Consider the following 23,904-nt stretch of genomic DNA (forward strand, 5'->3'; position numbering starts at 1 on the left):
AAATTTGCATCTTTATCTAAAAAAAAATTATATGAATTTTTTATAGTAAAAAAAAAAAAAAAAATTTTCATTGTTAATACCATTGTAAATATTTTGTTGCAATGGCCAAAAATAAATAAAACAGAAATAAAAAGTTCATGTTTGCACAAAAAACAAAAAATTACTTAAAATAAATTTAATTAGAAAATCATGTTTCAACTAAAGTTTATAGCACTGGCCCTTAGCAAAAAAAATAGACAAATACATTTTTTTTGCTTGTATTAAACCTTCTTCATATCCCATCCAATTGATGTTTGTACCAAAGCCTTTTTTTCCAGGTTGTTCCCTTTTGCCAAGATTCATTTCTAAAGCTCTCCTCATAGATTTGATAACTAAATAAAAAATATTTACATAATATTTAAAGAAATAAAAAAGAATTATTTAATAAACATAGAAACACAAAAATTAAACTAATAATTATGAATTCATACTATAATTGCAAACACACATACACAAACATAAACAAAAATGTATACAGGAAAAACATAAGAGTACATAAAAACTAAATTTTTCATTTTTCTTTCAGGTGTAATGTCCAATACTCTAAGCTTGTTTGTTTTGCTAAGATTCAAAATTGTCAATTTTTTATTCAAATTATGGACATTATGGAAAAGAAAGTTTTTACAATTCCTTGTAACAAACTATTTTGCAAATCACTGAGTATGTTTATTGTGATACTATGAAAACAGAACTTGCCAAAGAAGATTTAAAAGCTTTTCCTACCTTTAACCACAATAAAATTGAGAGTATTTTATTAAAGCTCTCCTTTTCCCCTTAAGTATTATAATATATATAACTGGTGAACCATTTCTTTCTTTTACAGTATTAAAATCGCTCTTAATAGAAAATATTCTTCTTTATTTTCAGTAAGTTTTGGGGTAAAAAGTTTTATACTTGGCCTGTCTTTTTTTCTTACTCATAACTCTCAACATAAAAAGTTTTAGCATGCAGCTTTGTCAAGAGTGAACTTGTTAAAAAAAAAAGAAGGTACGAAAGACATTTATGAATGCAAAAAAAAAAAAAAAAAGGCTTCTCATTCCTTTTTTGTCATCTGTAGTGTATAAATATAGTCAGCATTTTAAAATTTAAAGTGAGCAGAATTTATTATTACATTGTACCTAAATCCATAATAGCAAAAAATGATATAAAATTTCAACATATACACATATAGCAAAAGACTGATCATTGATAACATATATTACATACTTCCAGCAGTTGAACCATAAGCATATTTTGCTTTAATGTATTCCTTATCGTCATTAAAAATACTTGGTTCAACTTTTCCCAAATTATCTAAAACAAAAAACAAAAAATGTAACAGTAATAATATATAAATATAAAGATATTAGATAAAAAAGTAAAAAATCATCTCACCAAGAAAGAAGATACGTGGAATATATGCTCCATCTAAATCAAACTGATCTTCATTTGGTTCTTCATCATCCTGCAATATTTATTTTTTACACATTAAAAACTAAAAAATAATTATAAGCTATTTAGCAAAATTATTAAACAAATTTATAATTTATTAAAAATAAAAATATTTAATAAACCCACATTGCAATTGACCATAATAAAATGTGTACTAAGCTCTGCAATTTCAGGATCTGATCGAACTTTTGGTTTCAGAGCTAAAAAATATTTTTATTAATTATTACAGCAATTCATTTAATAATAAAAATTTTATTTAAAATGACAGCACAAAAAAAATAAAATATATTTTTAATAATGAGGACAGTTATATTTTATAAAAACTATCAACACCTTATAAAAACAAAGTTTTAAAACAAACATAATGAAAGTGTTTTTTTTAAAAACTTTCATTATGTTTGTTTATTAAGCATTTATGAAACTAAACTTTCATAAATGCTTAATACCTTGACATGCACCACAGTAAGATTTATGAATGATCAGCATCATTGGTTTTCCTCTAAATAAATTTTAACCTTTTAAAGTAATATTAATTGAATACAAATATTTTTGAGAAAAAAACTTTCCTTTTCTTATTTTTCAAATTAAAATAAACTTTTTTGTAAAAAAAACTTTTGAGAATTTTTTTTAACAAAAATCAAAAATTTAAAAAAATATCATTGCAAAATCTCACTGTTCTTTTGCCATTTTTTTTCCGTCTTCATATTTTACAAATCTAAGATGTTTTCCAAAACCTATAAAAATGTAAATAATTATTATTATTATAATTTTTTTAATTTCAAAAATAATTATAAATGTATATTTGAAATCTCCTTTTAAATTAAATTAAATATTTTTATACCATTATCTTCAATTTTATTAAGTTCTGATCGATTTGCCAATATTCGTGACATTGATGCAGCAACTAAATAATTTGAAAATATAAACTTTTATAACTAATCAATACATTATAAATAGTTTACATAGTTACTTGTTCACATTTAGACATAATTGTTGTAAATGTGAACAAGTTCATAATTTATTGACTTTAATTTTCCGCAAACGTTTAATGGTGTCGTGAAATAAAACTTACTTTCAACCCCACTGTCATAGTAATGTAAAACATGAGGATGTTTAGTTCCATGATTCCATTCTCCCTTGTAGTGCTCACCTTCTTCATCTATAAAAGCAAAATAATGAAAATATAAACATAATCTCTACAAAACTATTCAAAATTATTTAAATTTAAGCAGAGTCGATACTTTTATTACAAGTAAAATCGTTGACCAAAATAATGAAAAAAAATGATAAAAATATATATCATAATTATATTTGAGACAACAAGGGAGTCATCAATAAATAAGACTCACTCCCAAAAAACCTGCAAGCAATCACTGTTTAAGTTGGAAGCCAGAAAACTGCAGACAGAAGACTTAAAAAACTGTAAATTAAGTCAGGAAAAAGATGTGTATTAAAATTGAAAGTTAAAATTAAAAGCAACTTACACCAAAAGAAGAAATAAGTTAAGTCATTATCAATGTGTATAATGAAAATAATTAAAAGAAAATGTAATTCGATTTTTGTTGTTCAGTGATCGTCAATTTAACACTCATATTTTACTAATTTTTTTTGTGATTTACTATATATACTTATGTAAAAGTGAAAAAAAAAAAAAAGGTGTAAAACTAATTATTATTTTTCTTTTTAACATTTTCACTCTAAACAAGGCAGCAAGCAACCACTAATTAGAAATGGAAGTTACTGCAAGAGAAAAGATGAAGATTGTAGAGCAAGATAATGATTGACAGACTTAAAAGATTGCAAATTATATGAATCAGGAAAGCAAGATAAAGGAAGCAAATTCCACACAACTGATGTTCGAGGAAAAAAACTAGACAAATAAGAGTTTTTGGAGCACTTTAGGAACAGTCACAGAAAAAGGATGACATTTAACTAAGTGACGAGTAACACGAGAATGAATTTTAGTAGATGGCACAAGAGACGCTAGCTCTTTAGAGCAGTGCCCATTATAGTATTTTTAGAAAAGAGAAAGAGAAGCAACATTATGACGATGTGATAATGGTTGGAGGTTGGCTGCAAGGCAGGTCCAACTATGCTCACAATGCATTTTTGCACCTTGTCTAAAAGAAAAAGGGCATCATTAGAAGATCTGTCCTAGATATGGCAACAGTATTCCATACAAGGCCGGATTCGAGATTTATAGAGAAAGAGAATAAAATCCATTGTAAGAAAGTGTCAAGCTTGATAAAGAGATGCAACCTTAGCAGATGCTAATTTTGCAACAAATTTGATATATGGTTTCCAAGAAAGGTCGGAAGAGTTAATCTTAGATGATGAAGGGTAGATGATTCATCGAGTACATTACTGTTGATAAATATAGGAAGATCTAAATTATTGCGATAATGATTGGATCAAAAAAATTGAGTTTTATCTGAATTGAAGTTCACCAGCCACTGTGAGCCCCATGCTGTAGCAAAAGTGAGATCATTTTCAAGCTCAAATGCCCCCTCCAAGCAAGCAGAGAGTGTTGGCCTCTTATCACGACAAGATTAAATGGTAGTATCATCAGCAAACAATGCCACCTTAGATGTGAGAATATCTGGAAGATCGTTAATGTAAATTAAAAAGGGTAGACCAGTAGGGTGATTCAAACATTGATTATTATTTTTAAAATTTCACTTCTTTTGAGACCCAACATGATATGCTTTTGAAGAACTTTTTGTTTCAAAATATTAGGGACCCGTCTGATGTTTAAGGGTCTTGAGCGACCCCTAAAACTTTTTTTTGCTCGAAAATTTTTTAAATTTAGTATTAATTTATTACATAGAACACATTTAGGGGGTGGCAGCAGACAATTTCAAAAAAAATTGTTTTTCGAATTACCCTAAAGACCAGCATGCCAAACCTTATTAAAAGCTTTAGAAATGTCAAGAGCGATGGCCTTAACCTCTCCACCTATATCTAATGCACGATAAAACCTATCGGTTATTACTGTTAGCAAATCAGCTGTAGAATAACAAGATCGAAATCCATATTGATGATCAGAAAGTAAGTTATTAGATTCAAGATGAGAGATTAAGTGTATGTTAATTAAAGATTCTAAAACCTTGCTTATCATCCTTAGAAAAAAGGCTACTGGGACGGTAGTTAGTCGAGACAGATTGCTCTCCAGAATTTTTGAAGATAAGGATAACAGATGCCGTTTTCCAGCAGGAAAGCGGCATCTGTTATCCTTATCTTCAAAAATTATGACTCTGATAAGCACTTGTTGAATAGTTTTGAAAGTATAGACGACAGCTCCAGAGAACACTTCTGCAAGACTATGACAGGTATGTTGTCTGGACCACAAGCTGTAAAAAAGTCTAAGAAGGAAATCACTTTAAATACAGAAGCTGGAGTGATATGAATGTCAAGCAATCGATCCACCTGTTTGACGCCTACATCAGGTAGAACGCAACTAGTGGAATCAAGAGATGATATTGATGAAAAGTTCTTAGTAAACAACTCAGCTTTGTCTTTAAGTGAGGTGACAAAGTCTGAACCTTACAGGAGAGGTGGAATAACAGATTTGCCCTTATTATTGCTACTATTAAAGATTCTCTAGAAGTAACGAGAGCCTAATTTTTGTGATGAAATACGAGATTTCATGACCTGAATATAGCGGGCTTTGGCATTAGACAAAATCTTTTCACAATGGTTTCTAGTTGTAATAAACAGACGTCTGTTTTCTGGAGAATTGTTTTGCTGATAGATATGGAAGTAACGGTTTTGATTGACAATCGCACCTGCACAATGTGAGGAAAACTATAGAGAAGAGTGAGGCTTGACTTGGAATCATCGAGAGGGAATAAAAGATTCCATGCCAGCCTGAACCCACAAAGTTATGTAAGAAGCACATTTGTCAGCAGGAAGATGAATGATTTCTACCCGAGGGATATCATGAAGAAAATAACAGAAAGAGTCCCAGTCAGCTTTAAGGTAGTTGTCAGAGGTACGATAATAGGGAGATTCTGATGATGAAGGAGAATGAGATAAGACCATGAGAGAGATCAAACCATGATCAGAAGCACCTAAGGGTGAATGTGGAGAAACTGAGCACTGACTAGGATCAGAAACAAGACATACTACTGTGATCAAAAAGTAAGGTGAATTTTTTTATAAAATGAAAAATCTTTATTTATTCTTCCAAATCTGTATCATCCCCCTCAAAATAATCCCCCCTGGCCCCAATGCACTTTTGCCAACGTTTTTTCCAGTCTTCGAAGCATGCCGAAAAGTCCTCGGTAGGGATAGCCTTCAATGCGCGTGCCGATTCACGTTGGATCTCTTCAATGGACTCAAAACGATTTCCCCGGAGTGGTCTCTTGAGCTTTGGGAACATCCAGAAGTCACATGGTGCTAAGTCGGGCGAATACGGTGGTTGTGGAGCAACATGGGTAGAGTTTTTGGCAAAAACTATAAATTAATTCCGGTCTCTTTTTGCGAATAGCTTCACGCAAACGTCGCATAACGCTTAAATAATATTCCTTGTTGACAGTTTGGCCAGTTGGAAGGAATTCGTAGTGCACGACACCACAATAATCAAAGAAAACAGTCAACATGACATTGATTTTTGAGCGACTTTGACGTGGTTGCTTCAGTCTCGGCTCGCCTTTTTCACGGTATTCACTCGATTGGTCGGTTGTTTCAGGGTCGTATGCGTAGACCCAAGTCTCATCGCCAGTAATAATTTGTTTGTAGACGTCTTGATAGTCAGAAAGCATTGCTTCACACGTTTTAACGCAACGCTCTTTTTCAAAGAAATTGAGAAATTTCGGCACCAAACGTGATTTGAGTCTTCTGAGGCCCAAATGATCCTTCAAAATCGCTTGCACCAACCCAAATGATATTCCAACCATGCCAACAAGGTCTCGAATGGTTAACCGACGATTTGCAAGCACCAATTCTTTGATTTTGTTGATGTGGCGATCATCAATCAATGTCGATGGTCGTCTGGAGCGTTCCAAGTCATCAACACATTCTCGGCCTTCTTTGAAGTCTTTGTACCACTTGTAAACATTTTTTTGAGACATAGTCTCTTCACAGAAGGCCTTTTGCAACATTCGATACGTTTCAGCAGCAGAAATATCATTCCGCAAACAAAATTTAATAGCACTTCTTTGCTCAACAAAATTAGACATCGTGAAAATCGCCAAATGCACTTTTGGTACTTCAGAAACAAACGTAAACAAAAAAAAATAATTATGAGTTTGACATGTAATTTGGCGCAAATGTTAATGACATTCCTACCAACTTAAAAATAAAAAAGATTGGACGATTCGAATAAGGCGGGAAGTTTAAATTAAAAATTCACCTTACTTTTTGATCACAGTAGTAAGTCGAGTAGAGAAGGCAAATGATTCGGGTTGTCTGGAAAGCAAGTTGGAAAGTTGACTATTTGAGTTTGGGATTGAAAAAGGCAAAAGTTGTGGGCTTTAACACCTGCAGAGTCACTTACACTAGAGCCAAGCCATTCAGTACAATGAGTACTAAAATCACCATCAACAACAATATTGGCTGATGGATAAAGAGGAAGGGCTTGATCAATTTGATCAGAAATAACATCGAAAAAATTGCAGTCTTGAGATGAAGGAGAGCAATATAGAACAAAGAGGAAGACATAGAGTGAAGTAATGCTAAACGAAAGCACATAAAAGAATAGTCTTTGGATTCAAACCTAGTTTCCCGACAAATGAGTGAATTCTTACAAATGTAAATGCCCAGGCCAAGCATGTGACTATTAGAGTCTTTAAAAATTAAAGGAAGATACACATTAACACTAAGATCACAAGATGAGACAGTTGAACTCAAATTAGTCTCACAAAGAGCAAGTAGGTCTGGTGAACTTTGCAAGAGATAAGACTCAACAGAAGAAAAATTACTTTGAAGACCACAAACATTAGTGAATAATAGGTTTAGAGAATTTGGTGATGATGATGGTTTTTTGTGTTTTATAGTTTTTTGTACTTTGTTCATTTTTAAATTTGTTAAAGAACTTTACTCAAAGCATAGACAGTACTCAGTACACTGTTTCAAAGCCCAAGCAATTGCCTCATTACTATTAATTAACCCTAAACCGTATCAAAGGGATCCAAATGTGGCCTCCGCAATGCACACCAAAAGTACAAACAGGGACACCATCCATGCGCAACATGGCACTGTTAACACTTTGAGAGCTACGACAGAGTTCAGGAAACCTGACTACTAGCCGGCCTCATAACCATAAAACTGAGTTTTAGAGCTGTACCCTCATTAGGAGAGAATAGAATGAGTTGTTCATCAAATTGTTACACATTTATTATTTCATCAAGTTGTTACACATTTTATCTTAACATGTTGCTGTTGTTTTAATTACATGACAAAAATGGCTTCTTCTAAATGCTTTTAAAAACAAGATTTTTTTTCCCAAAAATGAAAAGTTAACCTTTAAATCTTATAAGCTATCATTTAAGAAAAAGAAAAAACAAGCAGCATGTTTAATATATAAAATATAAGCAATATGTAAAATTATACTTTAATCGCAATAAAGTTTACCTAAGAAAATAACTTTGGGATAGTATTCACCATCAGCTTTATATTTCTCTGCTTTGACAACTTCTTCTGACTGAAAAGTTCAAATTTATTTTATTTTTTAATTCTGCTTCAAAAAATTAACTTCAAACAAGCTAAATAATAGAAAATAAACTAGTTAAACAAAATAAAACAAAAAAATTACAATATCTTCTTACATCAGTGTTTATCATTATAAATTCACCAGCCAATTGTTTGATTTCATCAGATTCCGCAAACTTTGGTTTTAAACCTTAAAGATTTGAACAAAATTTAGATAAATATAATTTCTTATATTTAAATCTTTGCTTAGATCTATAAAGATCTAAGTAAAGATCCATCGCCAAAGATAAAAAAGAAGCAAAGATATAAAGATATGACCAGTAGAATGATTGGTAGTATGATTAGTGATATGATCAGCAAAATGATTGGTAAGATGATTGGTAAAATGATCAGTAGAAATTTAAATTTTTTATATATATTTTATATAAACATAACAGTTTTAATAGGTTTTAAAACTTCCATGAAATGCTTTATTATAATATGTACTAAGGTGAGTTTGAATATATCAAAGGGTTTACTAGCATTTAGATTTTGTAATTATCATTTAAACATCACAAACAATTTATTATAGAAGCTTTAAATTAGATATTACTTAACATAACAAATACATTACATAACAATCAATATAAACCACAATTACAATTTAACAAATAATCAACTTAAAAATATAAACCACAATGACGATTTAACAAATAATCAACTTAAAAATAAAACAAATATTCAACATAAAAAGATTACGCATAATAAAAAAAGTATTTATTTACGTTGGCAAGCACTGCACCAATCTTGATGAAAAATTGCAAGTATTGGTTTGGAACTAAAATAATTAATTTAAAAAAATAACTTAAATGTTTATAAAATATTAAACTATATATATACATATATATATATATATATATATATATATATATATATATATATATATATATATATATATATATATATATATATTATTTTATTATTTGCTTGAATTATTACAATTTATTATTTTTAAATTTTTATTTCTATTATAGTTTTAAATTTTTATATATTAATCATCCAAATGATAAAATAAAATGACAAATATGTTTCTTTTTGATTTGCCTTTTGTTTGTTAGTTTTTATTTTATTTTTTATTGGCTTATTTATTTTTTGTTTGCATTATCTGTCACTAATTTGGTTTCATAACTATTGCTTAATGCATATGACCTCACTTTTTAACTTAAATTTATGAAAAATTGCGTAAAAAGTAGCAACAACAAATAATAATATTATAATTTAAAATAACTCACTGTTCCTTTGAAGCTTTTAAACCACTCTCCCAATCATACCAAACGTAATCAGTTCCAAATCCTTTGGAAGTAATAAAGTTATTAAAAAAAAACTTTAAAAAATTGTACATATACATATAACTCACAAATTATAACTTATAGATAAAAATTTTTAATTAAAATTTACAAATTCATAAATAAAAAGAGTCTTTTCTTATAGTATACATTTTATTTAATTAATTATGCTAAATAGTTCAAAATAATTATGCTAAGTCAATCTTGAGTCAATGTTGATCTACGATCAATATTGACTCAAGATAATTCAAGTATGTTCATGCTTATGCCAAATTAGAGTATTAAAATATTAATAATTTAAATAGTATAAGAATAGTAAAAAATTGTTGTGATTGGAGCCTGGGAACAAAAATACCCAAAAAACTTGGCCCCCTACCCCTAATGTAAGAGCAATGAGTTAATAAAGTTTTGTGTTAACAAATTAATTACTTAACTTATACTTTATTAAGATTATTAACTAAATAATATACTTAATAAATAAATAAAGTTATTATACTTTTATGTTGATGATTTAATAAAGTTTTCAGCAGATTATACCAAAAGTTTATCAACAGGTTTTGAGCTTCAGTTAGTAATCTTTTAATGTTTAAAAGGAGGTTGTAACTTCACATGTTCATAATTATATTGTTTAAAAGGGGGTTGTAACTTCACATGTTCATAATTTTTGTACACTATAAGATTATTAAATGAAATTTAAAACCTGCTGATGTATTTCAGTTTAGTATAATATGCTTGAAAATATTTTTAAAATAATGTATTTCATTAACTCATTGTCCTCACATTCGAAGAAAGCCAAGAAGCTAAAGAACCACAAATCAAAACAGTTTGAATTTCAAAGTTTCTAAATTTCTAATTTTTTATAAAATTTTTGTAAAAAAGTTAAAAGTTAAAATTTTTTAAAAATTTTAACAAATTTTTTTTCTAAAAAAGGATTGAACAATAACAATCCAGGCATATATAAGATAGAATATTCCTAATATTAGAAAAACTTTTTATTAAATGCAGTTTAAGCATTTAATTAATTTTTTTTAATACATACAAGTTCAGATGACTCAATAAAAACTAACCGTAAAATCCATCATGGTTAGGTTAATACACTTACCATTATGTAGTTCCCCTTTTTCCAAAGCCTTGTTCATGCTCTTAACAACTGTAAAAAAATTATAGAATTTAAAATTTATAACAAACTTTACTAAAAACAAACTTTCTTCATTTTCTTATTTTTGTTCATTTCTTTGTCCATTTAGAAAGAACAAATGTCTCCTGAATTTTTTTTTTTTTATCTGCTAGATAATTTGTGTAAAAATTATTTGTAAACATAACCATAGTGTATAGTTTTCTAATCTTATGAACCTGAATATGGTTGAAAACCTACTGCGCGCCTGACAGCATTGATTACAGACTGACTATATCTAACAGGTATATAATATATACAGTGGATAGCACGAATAAAAGAGCACCTAGATGGGTTCAATGAAATAATACTATACTTTATGCAGTAAAACCAAAATAAGTAGATATCAAGTTTTATACTTGCATTTATCATATGACAAAAAATTTTTTAAAAACTATAAAAAGAATATTTGACTGGTTATATCTCTACAATTATTATCTAATATTTTTGCCTTGCTTGATTATAGATTTTATAACTAAGTTATTTAAGTTGTAGAACACAGTCTTCTTTGAATGCAGCATTTAAATAGTTCTTTATAATATTATTCCATTTATTTAAAATAAATTAACAAAGACAAACATGATAAAAGTTGTTGAAATAATTAAACTGGGTGAGTTGCAAATGTTTTGGTGATTTGTAATCAGAATAAATTTAATCAAAATAATAAAGCAAAATTAACTATAGCAATATTTATTGCTGATAATATATAGGTTATAAAGAGAGTAGTAACCAATTAATAGCTGATCATTTGTAGGTTTTAAGCAGAGTTGTAATCAACTCTGTTAGCTAACTCTATATAGAGAATGTTGTACTTTTGTGTATTTCATAAGCTATAAGCAAGGATCTCCTACTCGATTATAAGCAAGGATCTCCTACTCGATTATAAGCAAGGATCTCCTACTCGATTATAAGCAAGGATCTCCTACTCGATTATGTATGAAAGTACAGCTCAAAGTTCAAACTTCAAATTTTTAATATTTTATTTTTAATAAAATTAAAATATCAAGCTTAATAAAAACGGCATTTAATTATTTAAAAAATTTAAATAATCAAATATTTAAATTTTTTCTTAAATATTCCTCACAATATATAAATCCTCAAAAGATAAATAAAAACAAACCATGTTCAGCTTTTTTGTAGAAATATTTTGCTTTATTACTTTTAGCATCTTCATTGACAATATCGCTTAACACAACACCATTATCTAAAAAAAAATTACTTTGAATAGATATTTCACAGAATCTTAAAGACCTAAAAAACATTTAAAAACCTTTCAAACATTTAAACATAAATAAATACCCTTAAACTTAGTAAATTATAGCTACTTACTTAAAAATATTATTTTCGGAACATACTTTCCATCTAAATCATACTTTTTATCTTTTGGAAGTTCAGTATCCTATTGATAAAATATACAATTGAAAATATTATGCACAACATATATTCAAATGTTTATAAAACTCAACAAAACATTATCAAAATTTTTAACCTTTTAAATATAATTTAACTTAAACTACAACTATTTGTGCAAGATTATGAACCACTAAAAAAAAACTTACAACAGCTGACGCAAGCACAAACTTTGAACTAAGTTCAACAAACTCCTTTGAACTTTCAAGAGAATCGCTCAACTCTAAAATAAACAAGTTGATATATTTATATACTTGATAATTAATAAATATATGGATATATTTATATAAGTTTATATATTTATAATAAGTATCTGTGGCACAACTACTCTATTGTATGAAAATATTTATTATTACTTCAAAATTTATACAATGATTTTTTTTTTACATAATACACTTAGTACGTACATAATACACTTAGTCAGCACATTTAATTTATCAGGGGCAGACACAGGATTTTTTGATGTTTCGGATATGGCATATTCAAGCATTGTGAAAACTTAAATTTTAGTATGTTCATGCTAAAATTTAAGTATTATTAAATTAATATTATCAAATGAGAATGTTTTGCAAAAAAATGTGGTGATTGGGGCATGTGAATAAAAATACCCCAAAATGCTTGCAGCACCAACCCGAATTGTAAGGGTAAACAATCAATAAAATTTTGAATATATTCAATCAATTAATCAATATATTTCTGAAATATTTGGTATTACATTTCAAGGTTGTTTACAAGTAGTATAAACTACTAATATAAAGTAAACACCTAATGACAATGATTAAAATACTAATGGTAATAATAATAAAAATAATATTTATAATAATAATATTTATAATAATAATAATAAATAATAATAAAAGTAATAGTAGTAATAATAAATAATAATAATAATAATAATAATAATAGTAATAATAAATAATAATAATAATAGTAATAATAATAACATATTATTTTAACAATAGTAATAATAATAATATAGTAATTATAATAATTTAAATAAATTGGTATAACTTTCCATACATCAATCGTTTATACATACAAAGTTACAGTTACAAACAGTAATAAACTGACAAAACGTAACAACTAACGATGACATAAAAACGACAATTGCTAAAAAAATTATAAAGATTTCGTAAATGTATTAACTATAGTTCTTATAATATATTAACCAAAATATATTGCAAATAATATGAATAAATAAATAAATAAAATATAAACAGAAAAACACCGAGAAAATCATTACAAACAAACATTACAAACAAAACAAAAAATTACCTTGTATACTTTTGGCAAAAAAAAAAAAAAATTGAAAAAAAACAACAACAAAAGCACGACAAAATAAAATTAAAAATTAAAAACAATAAAAATAAAGAGAAACAAAATAATAATAATACACGTATATTAAAACATATATAATAAATGGCTAAAATGAAAATAAAAACAAATAATACATAACTGTATAAAAAATTATATATTACTATTTAAAAATAACTAATAAAACAAAAAATGAAAATAAACTACTAAAAAATAAAACAAAACTAAACTAAAAAATAAAACAATAAATTACTAACAAAAAATAAAAGGTAAAATTTTATACGCAAAAAAACTAAAGAAAAATCATTTCTATGAGACTGCATAACAGCATAACTAAAAAATAAATCGTAAATAAAAAATCCTAAAAAATATATGAAATAAAACTAAAGAAATATATGAAAAAATAATAAAATCTTGATTTAATATTCTTTTTTCGATGTATAAATAGTTTTTGTTATTTCTTTTCCATTCTTTTTATTTATTTCACTTATTAACTTTTTTAACTTATATTTTAAATACTTCTTTACTAATTTTCTTTCAGATATTACTTTTTCTTTCCTTCTTTTAAAACATTTATTTATACTTCTTTTTAGTTGATTTTATTTTTCGTTTAATTTATAAATTTTTTCTTTTCCTTTTTTCTTATTTCTTCTTATCTTTGTTATCTTTATCGGTTAGAAAAAAGGGCCTACCATTTGCGATGTCATTGTTTATTATCTTACACTAGACTTAAATTCTTTAACTGATTTTAAATTTTACCTAACAATCTTTCAGTTTTTTAAAAGTTTTGAATATATGAATTTTCCACCCTTCCTGAAATAAGGGGATCATAAACTTTACAAAGTCATAACTTTTAAACACTAAAAGATTATTAAATGAAATCTAAAACCTGTCAATGAATTTTAACTTAGTATAAGGTAATAAATTAAAATATTTTAACAACTAATTACCCTCGCATTTGTGATGAGTCTGTTTTATGGGTTAAAAAAATCATTTTTAAAAAATTGCTTACTATTTTGTTCTTTCTAATTGTGGAAAGTAATTCCGAAGTTACCATAAGTAATAAATTAATAACACATTACCCTCATATTTACAATGAGTCTGCAAACTTTTTTGGGTAATTTTGTTACCAGGTTCCAATAATTACAATTTTTCGCAAAACATTCTCAATTAATGTAAGCATATTCTACATCAATTTGGAATTTTTACAATGTCTGAAAGTGTCTTGTCTAAAAAAACCAAAAAATCTTGTGTCCACGGTTTGTGTTGCACATTTTATCATTGTTGTTAATTTATATTTATACAAATAACTTTTTATTAAATACTTTTAATGCATCTCTGAGACTACTAAAAGAACAAACATATTTGAGATAATAAAAATTTTAAATATTACCCTTCTCAAAATCTTTTTTGTCATTATTAGGTAATTGACATACAACTTCATATTACCATAAATATTCATAGTTCTTTATATACATATACATTTTCATACCATCTTTTTACTCAATATTTTTTAAGTAATGTATCACTTCTGGAAATAATTTGATAATCTGCCCAATATGTAGGACTGATAGTCCTGCAGGTAGAAAAGATGAAAAAGTTTATAAAAACTTCTTCGCACTACATTAACATTACTTTTTAAATTTATATGACCTCCTTGATAGGCACCATTTGCAACATGTGGGCTAAACGATCTCATTTCAAAAAATTAACCTTTTCACTTAACTCATCATTGCATATATCAATAAACTTTTAATTCACATTTGGTCCATTCATAGAAATTTTTTTTAAATTTTGGTCGGGAGAACTTCATTTAAAGTTTTTTTTTAATGAAAATCTTTTGTTTTTTAAATTTCGTAAAAAATTTAAACTTTGGTACAAATCATTAGCAAAAGCTAATGACCTAGAAACACTAATAAAATGCATTTTTTCATTGATATGGTTGCAAGTAACATTTCAATCAGACCCAGCTTATGAGCATTTTTTAATTGTGCAATAATAAATTGCCGACCTCAGTAATGATCAAATTTTATCAGAACGATGAATTTTTGGCAATTTTTCATGTTGATCCTAAAATTTGCCGCCGGTATGTTTTGCACATTTCGCATACGCCACGAGCCGGCGTTGATCTCAATATTAAATGCAAGTATCCATTTGATCTTTTTGAACAACTTTATTAAAAAGTTATCTAAGTTTAACTCGGTGCATACAGCTGAAGACCACCTTTATTACTAGATCAGGAAAATAAGGACAAGACCATTTGGGATGTTGTAAGCCACTTTAGTTTTCTCAATAGCTATCTTTTATCTATAATGGTTAGGCAGGAGTTTTACATCATTTTGACCTATAAATAAAAAGAATGATGGCACTGTTGCTCTAGACAAAGTCATTTTAAAAAACCACCATTAATTTTAAAGATCCGTCTAAATAAGTTAATGGCAACAAATCAGAAACCAATAAAGTTGATGTCGATGAAGCAGAAGTAAAAAGTTTGTAATAATGTATTATTCTGTGACATTTTACTTACAGATATATTTCTTATATATTCATATATATTTTTCTTGTTCTTTTTTGAGAGAAAAATGAGAGACAGGTGTACAAATACTTGGAAATAATGTTCAACAGACAACATGAGAGGTTACGAAATAATAAGAGAGATTAGATAAGATTGTAAGTGTTGAGTTCAAGATTGAGTTTTGGTTTATGGAATAAGTGATGGTAACTCACTTGAGCAGCAACCATGGTAGTATTTCTTGAAAAGAGAAAGTAATGGAAATTTATAACACAACAACATTTGTAATATATTAATGAACCTGGTGAAAGAAAGAGGACCTCTTAAGGACATTTAAACATGCTCTTATGCAGTGACTTTTATTATCAAAGGGAGGTCAACAAAATATGTCCTTTGTTTTAATACCTTTGGAAATAAGTCAGCAAAGCTTCTTAAATGCTTTCATTAGTATTAGCTATGAATCATAGCTAATACTAATGAAAGTTTTTTTTTTTTATGATCATAGCCTATGATAAAAGTTTAGTAAACAACGATAAAGTTATTTTTAGCAATTTCTATAACAATCTTTTACTGTTTGGATAAGAAAAATACAATGTCATTGCAAATGACTATTATAAATGACTACAACAAATCTCTCATATTAGTTAGGATTAGTAGATAAATAAAAGATTGTATTAGTGTAGAAAATGGTATCGCTACACATTTGGTGCCCCGTAGACTGTCTACGGTAGACAAGACTCATGGCTCCTTGAGCTCTTATCATTGGAAACTTTAAACATGAGGAATATTTATTGGCTCCAGTACATGCATCAACTCTCTTACAGCCTGCTGCTACAAGGGAATGTGCTGCTAAATCGACTGAGGGTTTGGCATGGGGCAGCAATCTTTTTTTTTATTATTATTCCAATTAATATTCCTTATGTTAAAAAAGTCTTCACTGACAAGAACGCAACAAGTGAAAAAATAAATAAAAAAACTTTGGCCGCCTAACTGTAGGATTATGATTTTACATTTATTAATTTGTTGCAATTGTCTTTTTAAACTATTTTTGTAATTTTATAGTCATTTAAAACTTAGTTATGGCCTTACATGTAAAAAATAAATTGTTCTGCATTAAAAAATGAGTTTATTTTAGATATAAGTCAAGTTATTAGAAGTTATTATAAGTCAAGTTATTAGAAGAATCTAATATACTTAGCATGGCCAACGACAAGGGTTTCGAAGTGGAAGAGCACAATCATTTATTTCTAAAAAAAGTCCTCTATATCAAGAATTTTTTCTATATATAAAAAATCATGTACCCATTCGCCACTTCCCCCCCCCCCCATCCTCCGGCGTCGTCGGCCCTGCTTAGGAACATCAAAATGTTAATTATCATTGCATATTTGCATAGATAATTATTTTAAAACAAGAAAGTTAGTAAATGATCTAACACATTTGCAAATGCATAATTTTTATTTGCTGAAATGGTTGTTATCTGAGTTTTTTTTTTAAATTCGGAGCCCCAGGTCGCAGCTTTGTGTGTCTACGTATTCAAGCGCCTTTGCTTAAAATATCAGAAAAAGAAAATTGAAGTAAAACTTTTTTTATAATTTTTTTTTTGCGTAAATGCAAAGCAATAGCGGACTGATAGCATTTTCGTTCTTTTTTTTGCACTAACGACAGTGTTTTTGGTGCATTACGCATGTAAGCAGATTTGCGCTTAGTTTGCACAGTTGCGCAGTTTCGCAGACGATATTTCGTCAAACTTTTTCTCGCGAAGTTTGGGAAGTGAGTAGCCGCACTTTACGCAAAAAAAGTCAGACGATCAATTTCGTCAATCAATTTCGCAGTCTATCAATTTCGATCAATTCAGTCTATCAATTTCGCAGTTAAAATTATTAAGAGCCGACGACACGGGGAAAGGGGGGGGGGGAGGAGGAGGGCACGTGCCCGCTTTTTTTCTAAAGTACCTTTTTTTTTAAGAAATTCTAGATATAGAAGACTTTTTTTTGAAAACTTGACTATTTTCCTTCCCACAACCCCCTCCCCCCACTTTGAAACCCGTTTCGTCGGCTATGTTATTGGGGGAGCTGCACATAAAAAAAAAACAATTCTTTGAAAAAAATATATAGCGAAAAACTTACTTTTACAAGGTTTACAAGCTTCTTTATGCATATAAAACAACACCAGCTTTTTCCTTAAAAAAATTAACTTTTTCAATAACACATCACTAAATTATTTTTAAGAATAATAGATAAGCAATATTAAATAAAAAGTTCTAAAATATATTAATAAATCGTTTTGCTGAAACAAAGAGTTGCGTTCGGGGAGTTTTAAATGAGTTAGACTTATAAGTAATATTTTGTATAAAACATAAAGTATATATAACACATAAAGTGGCAAAACTACAGTTGTCTGTCGTTTCAAACCTCTATTCCGACGTTGAGTATCTTTGACGTCCGAAAATCGGAACTTTTAGGGGATAGGCTAATTGGGATATATAGGGATAGGTGCGTCGCAGTGTACATCATCGACTGATTTATATAGCCATAGGCAAAGTGAGTGTGCATACATTGACTGAGGGTTTGGATTTGGTCTTAAACTGAAAGATTAATCTTTTTCATGTTTACGGACTTAAAGGAGACCGTCGGAATAGAGGTTTGATAAGAAAACATACCCAGTTAAGCGGTCTAAAATAATTGCGCTCTCGTGTCGAGACTTGCTCAAAGTGGTGACTTTTTAATATATACCTAAGAAATATTCATAAGCTTCAGTACATACATCGACTATCTTTGAGGCTGCTGCTGCAAGGAAATGCTACACCGACTGAGGGTTTGGCATGGAGCAGTAATCTTTTTTATTTTATTATTTCAATTAATATTTATAATGTTTAAAAAGACTCCACTGAAGAGAGAGCAACAAGCGAAAAAATAAAATTATTTTAGACCACTTAACTATAGCTTTACCGTCAAAGTTACGTAATGCAATGAACTTTAGAAAAAAAAAACGTTTAAATGACCAAAATTGTGATTTTGTACCTAACTCGATTACGCTATCAGTTCAACTAGTTACTCTAAGCTAAAGATTTTTGTCTATGAGGCATGTTTAGCAACAGTTAACGAATTTTGAATAAACACTCATATCTAAATTTAATAAAATTATTCTCGCTGCGAGTAGGGTTCGAACCTACGCGGGAAGATCCCATTAGATTTCAAGTCTAACGCCTTAACCACTCGGCCATCGCAGCTTGATCATCAACAAATAAATTTTAATTCTATAATTAAATTTACTAATATGTTACATTTTTGCTTGAAGGATTTATGACATGGATGAGGGAGGAGGGGAGGGGGTTGGGAGGGAAGAAGCGGGGAGGGGGCGAGGACTTTTTTAGAAATTGACGATTGTGCCCCTCCACTTCGAAGCCCGTGTCGTCGGCCATATGCTATCAAATCATGAGCTCAAATTAATTTCTTCATTAATTGTTTTCTCGTTGATATTTTACTTTCTAATATTATATTATTTGGGCGCATCATTTATGTTAAATGTATTTAATTTGTGTAGCTTAAGTCATAAAGGATTATTGTTTGGGCAAACATTGCAGAGAAACATAGCAAATTTTTAATAACGCAAGTCATTGTGGGATTGATATCTATTTTGGGATTGATATTTATTGTGGGATTGATATTCACCGTTGTGGGATTGATGTTCAATATGTGGGAGTCTAGCCCCCTACAAAGTTTACTAGTCAATAGGCATATTGGGCGCTGGACAATATGCATTTGTCCAATATGTATATTGGACACTGGAGTCAGTAAAATCGGACCTAAAGTTGGCAGTCGGCAAATGTCAGGCAACGGGGACTTATTTTTTTCCGATTTTAGTCGGTAAAAAAGTTTTTCTAGGCCTTAGTCGGCAAAAAACAGGTACGTCACCTCCCCCCCTTCCTCCTTTAAAATCTCTTCGCGGCGGCCCAATCGATATTTAAATTTAAATGCCATTTTTGAATCTAGGTAATTTATACACCAACTAATATGTTTTTTGTTACATTGAGTTTTTTTTCTCAATCTGAATAATAAACTAAACATGTCGCCCCACTTTCGAAAAAAGCTGTCATGTTATGACAATTTGTTTAGGGTAAAAAAATTTCAAATATGTATTCAATATTTTTACAAAGGGTTTTTTTATAAACATTTAAACAACTAAATTTAAAATTTAAAAAAATATATATTTTTTACGTCTTATAAATGAGTATCTTCAACGTGTGTTATAAATTTTTTCAACGAAACGTTTTATATTTTGTAAAATGTTATATTTTAAGCGCTGTAACACCACTTAAGTGAACTATATTTTACCGACGGATTACTTTTTATTAACAGAGAATGCGGACAAGAATAGAAATAAAAACTATACACACTTGTTTTATGCTCAATACTCTTAACTAGTCTGCTTGTTATTGTTAAAAACTAAAATATTTAGCAGATAAACCGCCACAATCGCAACAGACCACTGCTATAAATATCTAGGCAACTATCAAGTTTTTGGGTAGACTGATTATAGCAATAAAAATGTTGGCTAAAGAAATTTCGTTCAGCGCATTTTTTTGAACACAAACTTTCATGATCAATAGTCTATTGATTTGTTTAAGGCGTAGGAATAATTCGTAGTTTATTTTTATGTGTCGGTTACCTAAAAGTGTTAATAATGGTTATTTTTTTCATTTTTTTTTTTGTAAGAAAGGCAGCATCAGTTTTCTCGTTTGCTCTTCAACGGTGCTCTGTGACAAGACCGTGACAAGTCTGTGACAAAACTGTGAGCTCTTATTATGAACACCCACACAAAGTAGAAAGAAAAATATTGCTTTATAAACGAATATATTTAATATTCAAAACAAAATATTGTTTTTAACATAGTATGAACAAGATTTCAACAAACTATTTTTTGATAAACATTTTGATTACACATGTAACCATTATGTGTGTATTCAATATGTATGTATTCAGCAAAGAAAAAGACATTCGTTTAGTTTTACTTGACAGAGGTGTGGATTTTATATAATTTGATTTTAATCCATTAATAACACTCAGTCGCTACCATTTCTTCGTTTTCTTTTGAGTTTTTAAACATTTATTATCTCAGTTTTAAAAACATTAGAAAATATCCTAAAAGTCCTAAAAATGGATAGACGAAAAGTCATCTCTCCCTATTGCAATTAGTACTGTCGGTATCTCTCAATAACTTCGCAAAACTGCCCCCGCCGATCAGAAAAAAAATGTTTGTACGTAACAAGGCAAATATTTTTCAAACTTCTTATGGATATCAGAGAGGAAAAAATCACTTACTCTTCTTTAGCTGTTTTAATGGCTTCTTCTATTTTCAACCATTGAGTTGCTAAAAGATTGCATAAGATATATAAATAAAAACTTCGGAATTAAAAAAACAAATTTTCAGGTTATAGGAAAAACCTTATCGGTGGAATTAAGTAAAAATAAGATTTTAAGTAAAACTGTTGCAATTTTAAAATATATTTAATTTATTTATATCATAATTTTGTAAAGATAACTCACCACGAACAACTTCGAAAATTGTAACAAGGAAAAATGTTTTTATTATTATTGACACCATCCTCCAATCTTCAGAAATATTTAGTAAAAACTGAAGTGAAAATAAGAAAAAATACCAGCTGAATGGGTCGTCGTTTTGTGCAGTAAATGAAACAAACAAAAGAAGAGCCGAAGCATGCTCATATAACTAACGGTCTTTTGATCGCTTTTGCTTAACTTTCTGGATAAAAATACTTTTCCGTGATATTTAGCACGTGACTCTTTAGCTTTAAAGTCATGTAAACAATATGAAATCTTTAGAGATTGCTTCATTCTCAATAAAGCTTTGAATAAAAAGTGCAATTGTATTTTGATGAAAAAATAAAATTAGTTTAAAAGGAACATAGTATTTCATTTATGTTCCATAAATTACCGCGCGATCCCAACAAAAGAGAATTCTGGCTTGACTCTATTGACTGTACCGAATAAAAGTTTTACATTTTAAGTTTTGGGTTCCTAATAAAAAGTGTAACTCTCATGGTTGAGTTAGGCATGTCTAAAAACTAAAACTTATTGCTATATGAAACAGTAACAGCGATAAAAATAAAAATAAAAAGTGACCAATCACCGTTTGCAAGTGGTTTTGTTCTAGTTATTTTGTTCCAACGTTTTTTCCTTTATACTATAGTATCTATAAAGGAAAAAACGTCGGAACAAAATATGATTGGATCATATATGATCATACTAAGATTTGCGGCAGGAATAGAGTATAGATGGTAAAACACAAATTTAGCTCGTCGAGTAACGGATAACTCTTTATATACATAAATATTGGTACTCAATATCATCCGAACAATTAGTTATGGTTATTTTAAACATATATTGTATAAAAATATAATTTTATTTAATTTCTTAAACTCATACAATTTGCAATTGACTCACGATGAAATGGTTTATATTTTTTGAATATATTTTTATTTTTTTATAAATTTTTATTTTTTTATAACTGGGTGTAATAACTCTAACTATTGGAAAAAAAATAAGTTTTTTTAATTTTTGTAGAGAATTTTATAAGTGTTCCGTTTACGGAATATCTGGTTATTGGGGTTGTACCGCAGATGTTTTGTTTTGTTCCTTATTCAGAACATTTGGGGGTTAGACAGTTTTTAAAAAAGGTATTAATTCCATAAAACTTTTCACTCTAAATAAATAATATTAAATACATTCTATAAAATAAAAAGAGAGATGCAATAAAAATATGTGATACAGAGGTATTTCAAAAATATGTAATTTACTATTTGCATAATATTGCATTTGCTGCAGCATGGGGCTCACAGTGGCTGGTGAACTTCAATTCAGATAAAACTCAATTTTTTTCATCCAATCATTATCACAATAATTTAGATCTTCCAATATTTATCAACAGTAATGTACTCGATGAGTCATCTACCGTTCATCTTCTAGGATTAACTCTTACTCCCAATCTATCTTGGAAACCATATATCAAATCAGTTGCAAAATTAGCATCTGCTAAGGTTGCATCTTTTTATCGAGCTTGACACTTTCTTACAACGGACTTTATTCTCTTTCTCTATAAATCTCAAATCCGGCCTTGTATGGAATACTGTTGCCATATCTGGTGCGAATCTTCTAGTGATGTCTTTTCTCTATTAGACAAGGTGCAAAAACGCATTGTAAACATAGTTGGAGCTGCTCTTGCAGCCAACCTCTAACCATTATCACATTGTCGTAATGTTGCTTCTCTTTCTCTTTCTCTTTTCTAAAAATACTATAATGGGCACTGCTCTAAAGAGCTAGCGTCTCTTGTGCCATCTACTAAAATTCATTCTCGCGTTACTCGTTATTCAGTTAAGTGTCATCCTTTTTCTGTGACTGTTCCTAAGTGCTCCAAAAACTCTTATTTGTCTAGTTTTTTTCCTCGAACATCAGTTGTGTGGAATTTGCTTCCTTTATCTTGCTTTCCTGATTCATATAATTTGCAATCTTTTAATTCGTCTGTTAATCGTTCTCTTGCTCTACAATTTTCTTTTTTTTTTCCAGTAACTTTTTACTCTAATAGTGGTTGCTTGGAGCTATGTTGAAAGCGAGGATTTAAAAAAAGAAAAGAAAAAAAAGAGAAAGATTTTTGCATTTAATTGATGCATTTAAATATATATATTTATCAGTTTTAAGGTGCTTAATAATCCCTGTTACAAAGTAGATATATATATTTTTTCTTTTAACAACTTCATAGGATTATTTTTATGGATTGCACATTTGCACAGATGTAAAATTTTTTAGCTATATTGAAATAAATCTTTTTTATGGATTGCACATTTGCACAGATGAAAAAATTTTTAGCCATATTGAAATATATCTTTTTTAAAATATATTTTTGAAATATATCTTTTTTAAAATATATTTTTGAAATATATCTTTTTTAAAATATATTTTTAAAAAATATCTTTTTTAAAATATATTTTTGAAAAATATCTTTTTTAAAATATATTTTTGAAAAATATCTTT

The 23,904-nt window shown here is 28.6% G+C and overlaps 1 protein-coding gene and 1 non-coding gene across 2 annotated transcripts in view; both read right to left on the minus strand.

The window, feature by feature from the left end:
• The window catches only part of LOC100207796 (uncharacterized), a 37,081-nt gene extending 15,465 nt beyond the window's left edge, over positions 1–21,616 (minus strand). The window contains exons 1-19 of the mRNA XM_065793871.1: positions 21,403–21,616; positions 21,178–21,226; positions 17,983–18,035; positions 12,180–12,253; positions 11,950–12,019; positions 11,741–11,824; positions 10,549–10,596; positions 9,393–9,453; positions 8,886–8,938; positions 8,238–8,311; positions 8,044–8,113; positions 2,543–2,629; positions 2,312–2,374; positions 2,144–2,204; positions 1,917–1,969; positions 1,597–1,670; positions 1,414–1,483; positions 1,246–1,332; positions 245–371 (exon numbers count right to left, since the gene is read on the minus strand). Coding sequence (XP_065649943.1) covers positions 245–371; positions 1,246–1,332; positions 1,414–1,483; positions 1,597–1,670; positions 1,917–1,969; positions 2,144–2,204; positions 2,312–2,374; positions 2,543–2,629; positions 8,044–8,113; positions 8,238–8,311; positions 8,886–8,938; positions 9,393–9,453; positions 10,549–10,596; positions 11,741–11,824; positions 11,950–12,019; positions 12,180–12,253; positions 17,983–18,035; positions 21,178–21,226; positions 21,403–21,460 — 1,316 coding nt within the window. The 5' untranslated portion in view covers positions 21,461–21,616. The remainder of the gene's footprint in view (positions 1–244; positions 372–1,245; positions 1,333–1,413; positions 1,484–1,596; positions 1,671–1,916; positions 1,970–2,143; positions 2,205–2,311; positions 2,375–2,542; positions 2,630–8,043; positions 8,114–8,237; positions 8,312–8,885; positions 8,939–9,392; positions 9,454–10,548; positions 10,597–11,740; positions 11,825–11,949; positions 12,020–12,179; positions 12,254–17,982; positions 18,036–21,177; positions 21,227–21,402) is intronic.
• trnas-uga (transfer RNA serine (anticodon UGA)) lies at positions 19,004–19,085 on the minus strand. The gene has a single exon. It is a non-coding gene; the product is annotated as a tRNA-Ser (tRNA).
• Positions 21,617–23,904: the final 2,288 nt, after the last annotated feature.

The sequence above is a fragment of the Hydra vulgaris genome, chromosome 03 (genome assembly GCF_038396675.1).
Source record: "Hydra vulgaris chromosome 03, alternate assembly HydraT2T_AEP".
Taxonomy (NCBI): Eukaryota; Metazoa; Cnidaria; class Hydrozoa; order Anthoathecata; family Hydridae; genus Hydra; species Hydra vulgaris.